General features: G+C 40.8%; 1 protein-coding gene across 5 annotated transcripts in view; it reads left to right on the top strand.

Annotated features, from left to right (window-relative positions):
* The window catches only part of taok1b (TAO kinase 1b), a 38,444-nt gene that overhangs the window by 8,720 nt on the left and 16,260 nt on the right, over nt 1-13,464 (top strand). For 4 of the 5 annotated variants that reach the window (XM_030069649.1, XM_030069646.1, XM_030069647.1 and 1 more), the window contains exons 2-11: nt 3,936-4,194; nt 4,614-4,685; nt 8,647-8,748; nt 8,861-8,906; nt 9,082-9,178; nt 9,271-9,384; nt 9,591-9,682; nt 10,251-10,344; nt 11,213-11,294; nt 12,072-12,245. In XM_030069649.1, the coding sequence (XP_029925509.1) occupies nt 4,063-4,194; nt 4,614-4,685; nt 8,647-8,748; nt 8,861-8,906; nt 9,082-9,178; nt 9,271-9,384; nt 9,591-9,682; nt 10,251-10,344; nt 11,213-11,294; nt 12,072-12,245 (1,005 nt within the window). In that variant the 5' untranslated portion in view covers nt 3,936-4,062. The remainder of the gene's footprint in view (nt 1-3,935; nt 4,195-4,613; nt 4,686-8,646; nt 8,749-8,860; nt 8,907-9,081; nt 9,179-9,270; nt 9,385-9,590; nt 9,683-10,250; nt 10,345-11,212; nt 11,295-12,071; nt 12,246-13,464) is intronic. The other variant, XM_030069650.1, reaches the window with a different exon arrangement.

The following is a 13,464-nucleotide window of genomic DNA, read 5'->3' as shown; positions in this document are numbered from 1 at the left end:
CCACCCTCACTTCCCCAATATTACCAAGTCCGCTACAAACCTACACACAGGCCAATTCCAGTACCCTCTCTATTTAATTTTTTCTTATGGTAAAAGAATGAGAGGCTGGGCAACTTGGATTCCTGATGTTACTTTCTCTTGTATTGAGAGAACATCTTGCCACATTCCTTTTAAAAATCTGGTTCATGTTTCGTTGCTTATCAACAAACATGCCCACCTCCTCCTGTGTGTGTGTGTGTGTGTGTGTGTGTGTGTGTGTGTGCGTGCGTGCGTGCGTGCGTGCGTGCGTGCGTGCGTGCGTGCGTGCGTGCGTGCGTGCGTGCGTGCGTGTGTGTGTATCAATTTGAGGGCCACTGAGATTGCTTAGTGGGTCACTGTCATTACCAAATCTACCACTCTACCACAAGGCCCTAATAATTTATAATAGGTCATAAGTGAAGTTAGAAGAAGTGTGTGTTTGTTGATAACAAAGTTAGCGTGTATTTTGTGAATTTTTGAATGGAGTTTGATGTGGCATTCCATCCATATGTGACAGTGGAATTTATCGATCTCGGTGTGTTGAGCATCAAAGTGAGAAATGTACGACCTAAACATTTCTGTAAAGAACACCACAGGATGGCCACTGAGCTCCACAGTGGCATCCAGAGTGACACCAGGAGTTAGGGGAGGGGTGTTGAGGTGGTTAGCATCATCCTTTTTTTTTTTCTTTCTTTTTTCTTTTTTTTTGAGAAACGCAGCTTTAATACCACCTGTGTGATAGAGGCTATACATCATCCTGACAGTGGTAGCATTTGTTGATTGTATTTTTTCTAAGATTGTACAGTTAATTTGGAGGTTGTAAAATAGTCCAAAAACAGCAGCAACAAGATATTTTGGGATGGTTAGCACACTGACAGCAATTATCATCTGCCATTTGTTGCATCTAGGGCTGGGTATTGTTCTGAAATTTTTCATACAGGGTCCTTAACCATACGTTTTTTCGATACCAGTTTTATAAAATATTGCTATAAAGTCAGTTTTATAATGTCTCTGGGTGTAACATAGTGTTTTTCTGCATGCCTCTACAATGTGTAACATTAGAGACCCAATCACCAGCATTATTAGATCTTGGTACAAGCATGCTGCATGCTTATTGGCTCACTGGCCCTGGTGAAATTTATTCCTCAGGTATTGAAATTTGGTACCAAATGACAGTCAGTTCCAAATTTCAGTACGATGGAATCTTTTGATACTAAGAAGTGTTGAAGCAGTTCGGACAGTGCCATAAAAGTATCTAAGTAGTCAGCCCTAGTGGCAGGGTAAAGTTATTTGATCATAGTGTTGATAGTAGCTAACACCACAATTGCCACCAGCATTTTTGTGAGGAAGCGAAAAGACAGAGCAATAGGTAATCACCTAGGCGAATTGTGATTATTTACTTATGTGTACAGATGCTGGTTGTTTCCCAAAGAATAACCTAAATATGTTAGTACCTGTGACACTGTGGACCTGTAAGCAGTGTTAGTATATGTTGAGTTGAGCAGAGACATGAGGATGTGTAATTACAATATATTTAATGTGCACAGTAACAAGATAACAGTACAGAGAACTACAACACCAGAGTGACACACAACAACATGATGCTATCATGAGAATTTTGCTGTTGCTGCTGTAGCTATGCTTGGAAACTGATCAGTTTATTTAGATCAGTGATATTTCCCTTGTCAGAGATGAGCCAAAGCCTTTCAGCACATCTTTTTACACGCAAAAAATCCCTGAGTCAAAGCTCATTTTAGTTTTATAATGAAGTAAAATCCACTGTTGATTTCTGACTCTTGACTAGCCACCATCACCACCCACCCACTCTCTTGAATAAGTGTGATATCAGAGTGGTTTTTGCTGCCGATGTTGCTCGGCCCCTTGAGAATATTGAAATTCTTAACACAATATCACTATCTCTTCTTCTCTCTCTCTTTCTCTCACACATGCATACACTTATTAGCATTTCTTCCTTCAGAATATTGTGCAAAATATGGCATGTGCACACAATGTAACATGCATGCTCACCTAAATAAACCAAAACAATCGTTCTGCATAATACAGTAAAACCCTTTGATCCTCAAGCCCTCTATTTAAACTCACAAAGCAACTCAAGTTAATTACGACAATAGGCCACCAGGGGACATATATCAGGGGACATGAAATCAATTATTGTGCACAGGTATTTGTATTGCCCATGCAGTCCACTAGCTTACATATCTGCAGTTATTGCACAACTATTGATGTGAGGCGATTAATTTCTGATGAGTCTGCATCTTTATCTCATAGTGTCTAGTCTGCACTTTAGAACAGCATTCATTTTGACAGATATTTGAATTTCAGTTTTAGTCTATGTCGTCTCTTGCAAAATCAATGATTAAAATCTGACTAAAATATCATATTCATATATTCATTGGTATCAGTCAAGTTTGAGGTAGAAACCCCCTCAAATAATGGTCAGTTTAGTCAAATGACATGACACTATTCTCATGGAAATCAGTAGGTTTTATGATTGCCCAGCATGGTTGTATTAACAAGGGAGCACTTCATAGCATCAGGATCTCCCTGGGGTGCAGACACAGTTCCTTCATCATTTTCCCATTTTCCAAGATGACAACTCCATACATACTGTTGCGTAAATTCAGGAATGATCTCATTAATATCAGGGTGAAGTCAAACTCCTTCCTTTGCCTCTTTTCATTGAATCTTTATGCAAATTCAAGAGTGTGGTAGGTTTCCACCTCCATGCCTCAAAGAACAAGAGGCTCTTCCTCAGCCCAGTTGCCCATTGCACACACTTCAGTATATCTGGGACAACATAGGAACCTGTGAATTCACTCAGTTGAATTTCTATGAGTCACTGTGATTGATCCAGTTTCCCCAAACCGGTCTCCCTCTGTTTTCTCCTCTCACAGCTGATGTCCTTTTGACCCATCAGGAAGATATTGACAGGGCAGAAAATTGATTTGACTGAGTGCCCCTCCTGTTTCTTTGCGCAACACGTTTTTTTTTGTTTTGTTTTGTTTTGTTTTTTTGTTTTTTGTTTTGTTGTTTGAGGGGGGCTGAACTTGAACCTTGTGTTGCCTCTCCCATAAGCTGTGCTTTTCTCAAGATTTTTGGCATTTACGCTTCATTTGATACTTCATAGGAGAAAAAGACAAAAACGATGGGAGAATAAGTGATGAATGATGTGTCATACAGCTCTGGCCAGATTTGAAGCTGGCACAACAGAGAGATATCACCCAGCAGTTGCACTTTTCAAAATCACCATGCCAGGAACCGTGGCACAATTTTGATGTATACATTCTGAAAATTACACTTTCTGTAGCAAAACAATCATTTGGCAGGGTTGATATTTCCCGTTGCAATTGTGGACTTTCCTATGTTCACGTAAAGACCAACTCATTTAGATGTATCTAGTTTGCAGCCTCAACATTCCTTTACGTCACTCTGGCTAAGAGCGCTGGCTAATAAAAGCAACTTAATTAAATTCTGGTGGCGCTCTCACTTAAGCTACTGAATTTACCTTTTGCAAGAAAAAGTATGCCACAGTATATATTTTTTGCATTTATCAAAGTATGTTTTTGGATTACTCTGCTCCTGAAACACTGCCAACCAGCAATACACACATCTATTTGCTAGCATTTTGTCAAGGGGTCAGACCTTTGCTCCATCTAGTCCTGGCTGAAACATAGGCAAGACAGCAATCTGTCAGTGATTCCCTCCTCTTCTCTCAAAGGTTGGACTTTGGCTTTACTCGATGATATCTTCAAACACACATCAGCTTAGCAGATGCAGTCCCTTCCCAGTACTGTACGTTATTTGTCCACTGAGGGATCACAGTGTTTTCTCCTGTGTTTGCACACTCTTCTCCTTCTGTCTCTTTGTAACCCAGCTTTTCTGATCTCTTCATCCAGGTGCCCATGTGCTGGATCCTCAGGCCCCTCCATTCCTGCAGATGAATCGTCAGCTGCTCTGGCGTAGCTCTGCACCTAGATAGTCCCGCCCCCCTCCCGTGGGTGATAAGGGACTGCATCAACCAGGATGCCCTCTTCTGTACGGGCAGGCAGCCTGAAGAATCCGGAGGTGGCTGAGCTGTTCTTCAAAGAAGATCCAGAGAAGCTTTTCTCCGACCTCCGAGAGATTGGACATGGCAGCTTCGGCGCTGTCTACTTTGTATGTCAACTACTACGTTCATACAAAAACACACACACACACACAAACACACAAAACATCAGGCTGTGCAAATACACCCAGGAAAATAGTGCCACATCATATGGCAGCAGTCCATGGATACTAATACATTAGGAATCCAGCAGTTTGTTCTGTTATTGTGTGACATCATCTAAATGAATTATTGTATTATCAGTATCAGACTAAAGGAGTCACTGCCAAGATGGCAAGATTTATTGTCAAAAATTAAATTTGTACAGTAAAGACACTTTTACTTTTTTATGCAGTAAGTAACGGGCATGAATTGAAGCAAAAATAGAGGTGTGACATCTCTGACTGATTAGAGGAAGAAGATGCGAATAGGACGAAATGTGCATTATGGCTGAAGTGCGTACTAACAGTGCACTCTGTGTGTTTACCAGGCACGGGATGTGCGCACCAATGAGGTGGTGGCCATTAAGAAGATGTCTTACAGTGGGAAACAGTCCAATGAGGTGAGATTTCAGTATAACAACATGGCAGACTGTAATCACACAGTAGTCCTCAGGTCAGACCATTATATTTATCGAAGCACAGAATATAATGTTATAAACACCCATGCCACAATCCAAGCTAAGCATGTATGTGAATGCCCAATCCAGAGTTTAACAGAATGATACTACAGTGCAGTTGAGTACCCTATGAATACACTGCCAATGCAGACACTCTGCAGGTGATATTGATGCTTTGCAGTATGTGGAGAGCATCCTAACTATTGTGCACTCCATTGAGATGCGCTTATTTCCCTTAAAATTCTACATTCATCGTAAAGTGTAATGTAATTGATTGGATAATAAATACTTACACCCCTGCACCTCTTCCTGCATGCTGAATATTTGAAAAAGGGGAGGGAATACACGGCTTCTCTTAGTTTCTGTTTCACACATGTCTTTGCACTCACAGGTTCTCAGGATTAGGCAGCATGCCAAAAGTGCATTTCCCACACCTTGAATTATAATTTGGTTCCTAGAGTTAGAGAACACAGTAGTCATAATTTTCCCAAATGACCGTTTTGATGAACCAAATGACCGATTAAAGGCATCATTTTTACTGTTAAATACTAAACATTGACACTGTGCAAGATATTTCCACAAAGGAAGCATTCTATTTAAAATCTGTCTCTGAATCCTTTATCTCAGAGCTTGTGGTCAAGATGTGAAACATGGCTGACTCAGCCATGGACCAAACTTGGTATAGTCATGCTCTAAAGACAGTGGAGATGCTGAGTGAGTTAGACAGGGTGAGGGCCAACAAGTTTAGACAAGGTAATAGACTATTACGGTAAACAGGAAGCCCCACTATCTGTGTGAAAGGCTCATATGACCTTTCCAGCAGAATAACTAAACTATAACAGATAATTTAATTTCCAGTTTACACTTAATAACATTTCAAAGACTCTTAATATCTTTTTAATCAAAAATAGAAACAACAGCATTAAAAAAAAAAAAAAAAATCAAGAAATACATTGAAAATTTTGTTTGAAGATGCAACAAGCCATGAATTTTGGGGACCACTGAACCACTAGCATCAACGTAGCTGATCACCAAAAATGACATGACGTTAAAGTGGCTGATTTTCATAATTTAAGTGCAGCGAAATAAAGCATTGTCTCTTGATAGTGCATTATTGTGGAATGGGATTAGAAAACTGGAAAGGTTTTATACACATTCACAATACTCTGGGAGCTGGACAAAAACAGCAATCATGACCTTTCACTATTTCAGTGCCAAAAAATGGACTAATGTCAAATTAAACTGTGAGTGTGTGAACTGCTGTGGTTGTACGAAACCCTAGCCCAGAATCAGATCGCCTAAAAATGATTTAGCACCAGGTTATCTGGGGCCAACCAAAGATCTGTGGCACTACGTTGTCATTACATCTAGGGTGGGATTCTGATTTTAGAGGCGTTGAGTCATAATCCCACAAATGGTAGCTTTGCAACACTGGCTCCCTAGCCAAGCATATACATCAAATGCCTGAACCAGTAGTGTGTTGAGCAGGATTAATCTTGCAACATCATATCAGTAGTGTAAAACTAACCTGTGATATGACAGTATACACCAGAAATTAGGTGTATGTTTTAGTGGTTTAACTCCCTTTTATGCTTGGGAGCCAGTACAAAGCTTGATAAAATTTAATTGAATGTCAAAGAGTCTACTCCCACCAACTGAGCATGTATCTAAACCAAAAACTTCTCTCATGAACCAATAGAAAACAACAAACAAAAAACACAGTATCAAGGATAAAGTAATTCCAAGAATAGTTGGATTAATAACCAAGGAAATAAGTCGGTTCAGTTTTTCAACAAAAAATATACCATGCCAGTTGTTCCATATAACCAAACGAAAAAGAAGAAGGAAATTAGGCCTTACTGGCACCAAGCTCAGTTCAGTGTTATTCATTTGAGAAAATTCTCCTCAAAATCACATAATGCAGGTGATTTCCATTCTTATGTAGCAGCTTAATATGGCCCTAGTCCACTGCATGGTACTGACTAGACTTGACTAAACTCTACTCACTTTTTTTTTCTTCATTGGGCAGAAGTTGGGAATAGTATCTGGTACTGTTTTAAGTACCACCTCTTTTGACTTCCCATGCAAGCAGAGCTGATACAAAAAAGTGATGTGAAGACACTGCACACCACTGATTGGTCATAGAGAAGTTGAACAACTCTGTTTACAACAAGGAAATACCAAAGCAAGACTCAAAGCAAGAAACATGGGATCTTGGCTTGGGTCTTGAGGAGTCGTGGCAGTTATTCACTGACAAATGGCCTAAACTGTACACACATTGTACACACATTGCTGTAATGCTGCTAACTTCATACTCTGTGCTCTTGACCACACACTCACTACACACACAACCTACACACTGGGCTTTCACTTAAAGAGCTACACTACTTCTACCATGCAAAAAATGCCCAAACACAAACAATCGGTGATAGACTCAGTCAGTGCCCAATAGTAGATACATCCGTCCAGTCACCCAAGTCTATAGTGGAGAGAACTCAGGACACTGCCATTCACATCACATCACATCACCTTTTTTACATTATTTCTGGGGAATTTCAGCTTTATTTTACAGTCACAGTGGACAGGGACAGGAAAGACAGGGTAGAGAGAGGGGATAACATATGCAGCAAAGGGTCTGTGTGAGATTCGAACCCAGGCCACTACAGCTTAGACTTAGTATTACATGGTGTGTGCTCTAGATGGTGTGCCACTTGGGTGTCCCTCATCACATCACTGTGAAAAGATCAGGGTGAGCGATCAGGACTGAGGCTTGGTGCGAGCCACGTCTGCAACTCTTGGGCACTCATGCCCAGGAATTGCAGAGTTGCATTCTTTTTTTCCATCCTTCCTTCCAAATTAACAATTCCTAGGCGATAGTCCTCCACTTCATTCCTGCCTCCCTGACCACATCCTTCCTGCCTTTCCGCTCAGCCAGTCATTGCAGGAGATGTGCGTCATTATGTCTGCCGTCTGCAGTTACTGAAATTTCAACTGCCACACACCTCCTAACCAGCCAACTCACCTGGTCACGCCCTCACATTGGCTTCATGCCCCTGGTGTCCACGTGCATGAACCAACCAAGAGACTGTGGGTAAATGAGCATACGTGACTGGATGATAACAGTTGGTATTTTTGAAAGTGTGTGAATAGAGGCATTTGTGGTGGGAGGCCAGGAATTATTGATGGTGACTTATGCCAAAGCTATTATCTGTGGGACTATGGTTGAACATCTCTGATTCAGTACCCCTCATTCAGTAACCCCCACACCCCACGCACCCACCACCCCCCCACCCCCATAAATGCAGCTATACCCTGCTGCAAGTTTTGACTGGCCCCAAATAGCCTTCTCTGATTGGTGAGCAGACCCATGTCTGACAGCGCCGAGGTCCGGCTGGATGATGGTCCTGGTGCTAAATCAGTTGCAGATTACCTGGTTCTGGGTCCAGGATTTTGTTGGTAGCAGAACGGCTTGCTCCTTTTTGACAGTGTTACATCAACAGTTTCTACTTCTTGCAAGCATTGAAAAAGTGAGTTCACATTCCTCGTTGATTCGCGTGCATGTGTTTGACTGCCCTGATAAACATTACAGCTCCAAGACTGCTAAGCTGTTGCACTTTTAGCATCCATCTAATAACACACACAGCATCTCACAGACCCAAGGTCACTTATCTGTGTTCACTTTCGCCGTTGTCTTCTCAGATCCAGGCTACTTTGCTCATGATTTCAGATTAGCTATAATCAGATTACACATAATCTGCGTGTGAGGAGAACCACCCTACCCCGATTTACACTGAAAGACAATCTCCTGTGCACATGCACGCACAGTATAGGATATAAGGGTCAGAGGAATTTAAAGCCAAGCAATATGTTGCCTGTTTTTTTAAGTCCCTCCTTTTCCATATAGAAATGGCAGGACATCATAAAGGAGGTGAAGTTTCTCCAGAGGATCCAGCACCCTAACAGTATAGAATACAAAGGTTGTTACCTCCGTGAACACACAGCATGGGTAAGGCACCTGTTTACACACAAATACTTGCAAGGTACATATTATAGGTGCCTGTTACACTGAATATACACTGTACTATGACCCTTAATTCCATCTTGGTCTTTGTGTGTAGCTGGTGATGGAGTACTGCCTGGGCTCAGCATCCGATCTTCTAGAAGGTGAGCTGTTCAGTAATCACTTTACTTTCCAGGGTGTTACAATGAACATTAGGAAGATGTTTTAAAAGGATTAGCTTACGTGATTTACATATATCCAAAGGAATAAGCAGCAAGAGTGAAAATTTGTGAGCATTTATAAACTGGTGTTTGTATTTTCTCAAATGCCCTCCTCCAGTTCACAAAAAACCCCTGCAAGAAATGGAGATTGCTGCAATTACCCATGGTGCTTTGCAGGGATTGGCCTACCTTCATTCCCACAACATGATCCACAGGTGAGTGGTATTACATTCTTGTACTCACTTACATTGTTTCTCATGAAGCAGCTGCAGATTTATCACCATGTTTTTCGCTTTCTATTTTGCAGGGATGTCAAGGCTGGTAACATCCTGCTGACTGAGCCTGGCCAAGTCAAACTGGCAGACTTTGGCTCCGCCTCCATTGCCTCACCTGCCAACTCCTTTGTGGGAACACCATATTGGTGAGTAAATACTGATACTTTGCTGTCTCAGATGTTGAATTGACCAAAATGTTATCATAATTTCTCCCTTTTCTCATGTATACAGAGGCATAGTTTACATGTTTGACTTTTATTTCTCTTTTCTGTCATTTTTAACCTCTTCATTTGCCTCTCCCTCCATTCCCCACCCCTCCTCCATCTTCTTGCTGTAATGCTGTAATGTCCAGGATGGCCCCAGAGGTGATTCTGGCTATGGATGAGGGCCAGTATGATGGGAAAGTGGATGTCTGGTCCTTAGGAATCACCTGTATAGAATTAGGTTGGTGAAGTGTGTGTTGGTCTGGGTCCTTTTCTGATCAAAACTTAATTTTAGCACTAAGTATGGTTTTCTTTAAAGGTTGAGTGTAAACTTGGCACAAACCAAATTTGAGAATTAGTACAAGTTCTAACCATGTCGAGGACTAGAGCAGTATGTGCGTAGTCAGATTAAATGGCAAGTAAAGCAAATCGAGTCATAAATGTAACTGTAATGTAATGTAAATGTGTGAAATTTACAGGAATGCTAGTGACAGTGTTTAACTCTGAATAATACCATACCGCTCATGTGTATGTAGAGACATTATTCATAATGATTCTGTGCTTGTGTCAGTGAGGAATCTGTTGTTATAGAAACATCCCAGCATAATTTAGAGTAACAGAACTTCGGATTTCATAGAACCAGGGGTTTCTGCAGGCAAAATGGACATCGACCCTACAGCTAAAACTTTGTTTGTAGCCTCCCCTAGCCCTGTACCTGTGTGCAAATCTTGGCATTTTTATTATAAAGCACACTGGACTCTTTGCTGTTGTCTAAACTAAACTGTCTGCTATTGTCCCTGTGTTCCCAGCGGAGAGGAAGCCTCCCTTGTTTAACATGAATGCGATGAGTGCCTTATACCACATAGCGCAGAATGAGAGCCCCACACTGCAGTCCAGTGAATGGTGAGGCACACACACACACACACACACACACACACACACACACACACACACACACACACGTTGGGGTTACTTTTTTTACCCCCAATGTCTCAAGTCCCAAATGCTAAAACAGTTGCAAAATAACAACTGTCATGAACTAAAAAATGAATAGCTCAGTATGGCTAATATATCTCTCAAGCCACTTTGCAAATCTAAACAACAAAAATAGGATGGGAAACACTGATATATTCTGGAGGAAGGGCATGAAAAGTGACTTCTAGAAGTCTAACCAACAGCAACTTAAAGCAAACAGTCAAATCATGTCTAAGCAAATTATGTCTAAACATGCCAGTGATTTTGTAATATACAAAAAGTTACTAAATTTGTCAGAGAATTAGAAGTACACCAACAGTCGCTGATGCAGAGCAATATGTACTTGGCAAAAAAAAATGCCTTTCAGGGGCATGGCTCCTCTCAGATTTTCTAGAAAGCAAGTGGAAGTCGACACGGCTCTTTGGAAAAAGAGAATAATATTGCAGACCTTCATATTTGTGCTCATATATAAACAAACACTTATTCATAGTTTTCAAGTTACATTTGGTAAGTTGAACATTTGAGATGGGAAGCATGAACCAAAATACACAAGCTTTAACTTTTGTATATTCCTGTAAACTACTTTTGTTAACAACAGACATTACCCATTTACAGCTTGGTGGAGGCAATTTTTACTATCTTATGTTTTCTGTGAAGATGCACACCAGACATGCCCTTCCTCCAACACATTTGTATTCTTGGCATCTAAAATTAGGATGCTTACTGTTGTTATAAACTGACAGTATGGATATCTGTTTTGTTTGGCCCTTCATCTTGTCCTGTTTGTATTTGGCAGGACGGATTACTTCAGAAACTTTGTCGACTCTTGCCTTCAGAAAATCCCCCAGGATAGACCGCACTCTGACGACATGCTGGGTGTAAGCATGTCACACACACACACACACACACACACACACACACACACACAAGCATTCTATACACTATACAGAGAGAGCAGGGTCATTGTGTTAAGATGGAGACTGTCAAACCTTCTGGTGTTAAATCTCTCTCTGATGTTTGCTCTCTGTTCTGTCTCCATAAGCCTCTATTTTGATTCACTAATCCTCTACTTCCTCACACACACACACACACACACACACACACACACACACACACACACACACTCACACTCACACTCACACACAAACGGTGCACATGTACAGTGGACACACTGAGCTTGGTTTTGTAGACATAAGACAGACATGATTACTCAAGAGGTCTGAATTCTGCATCTGTCATAACTGAGCAGCCTTCAGTTAGCCCACTAATGCACTCACTGTTGATAATGGAACTTGTCCTTGGGGTATGGCAGCACCGCAGTGCGCTGCGCTGTCTTTCTTTTGTTTAAAATGACAAGTTCAAGTGCAGTGACTGCTCTTGAATAAAATAATCCAAAGCAAGGCTCCATTGTTAAAATTTAGATAGTCAAATAGAGCACCCTCCAACACTCAGTGATACATCAGCCAGAATGATAAAACTAGAAGAAAATATACTGCACTTAAATATGGCCATAGTCTCTATGCCAGCCTTTACTGTTTTCCAGCTAATTGTTTTTCCCTGTGTTCTTCTGTCCTCTCTTGTATGTTTTCCTGTTCGCTCTCCTCTTCTCCATTGACATTACCCTGTCTTTCCCTCCCCATCATCCTCCTCTTCAGCATGCGTTTCTGCAGCGTGAACGTCCAGAATCTGTGCTCATGGATCTCATCCTGAGGACCAAGGATGCAGTGAGAGAGCTGGACAACCTGCAGTACCGCAAGATGAAGAAGATCCTCCTTCAGGAGGCTCACAACGGGCCCACAGCAGAAGCCCAGGATGGAGATGAGGTTTGTTTTGTGTAAATATTTGTAGGAGCGCACATTTACTTTTACATTTGAATCTAAGAATTGCCAGTGCTACACTATAGGGCTGGGTGATATGGACAAAATCAAATATCATGGTATCTTTGAACAGTAACCTCCATATCAGTATTGTGGCAATATGTTTTCATAAGATATATTTACTCACAAGATTTTTGATGAACAGTCATTAGTAATGTGGCAATCTTGGAGTGAAGGTAAATTTTTTGCGTTTTCCAGTGTAGCCAGAAAATGTTTCTGTTTCCTTTATCACACAAGTCGAACATTTCTCCACACCATACACAAGCATCCATACTTTTTGTAGGTGTTTTGGGTCCAGGCGACCTTTTCTGCAAATGTGTCCTGCCTTTTTGCCCCCCACATGAACTGTTTACCTTCATAAAACCACTCTGACTACAAATGACAGCTACTCAGAGTACAGCAGAAACGGAAGTGGAAGCTAGAATGCTTCCAATACCAACTTCTTGTCTTTTGCCTATTACCTGTTTATAGAAATTAATAATTTAGATATGACGACAGAGCAGATAGAGGTAAAGACCAGGTCAGCTAGAATAGTCTAATATGTTCAGGAAATTGAATCCTTTTACTGTAATGCAGCCTTGAAAACAAGGAAGAAAACAAATTTTTGCTTCACAATAGTACATTATCCAAATCTCATAGCTAGTCTCATATCACGATATTGACATGGTATGGATATACAGGGTGTCCACAAAGTCTCTTTACAATTTAAAAAATCTATTACAAAAGCAATTGATGAGATATGTTAATCAGATTTGTTCTATGTACTCAGTGGTTATCAAAGTTTTTAATTACATTGGACATCAACAACCTGAAGCAAAAGATCACTGATGCCACTGTCATTATTGATAAGGCTATGCTAGCGCGAACATGGCAAGAAATTGAGTACCGTCTTGATGTGCTTCGTGCAACTAATGGTGCCCATATAGAGGTGTATTAAATGAGGCAAAAAAAAAAACTTCAGTATGTACTCCTCATTTTGTAATACTTTCCACAGATTCGTCTATTCATTTGCTTTTGTAATAAATTTGTTAAACTGTAAAGAGACTTTATGGACACCCTGTATTGCCAGAGTATTGGTGGGCAATATATTGACATACTTAAGATTTGAGTGTATTAATCTTTTTGTCTAGCCTTAAGCACAGAAATACATGTTAGCTACATCCATGGCCTT

This window comes from Myripristis murdjan, chromosome 14, assembly GCF_902150065.1.
Source record: "Myripristis murdjan chromosome 14, fMyrMur1.1, whole genome shotgun sequence".
Taxonomy (NCBI): domain Eukaryota; kingdom Metazoa; phylum Chordata; class Actinopteri; order Holocentriformes; family Holocentridae; genus Myripristis; species Myripristis murdjan.
This window is presented reverse-complemented; position numbering and strand designations above follow the sequence as displayed.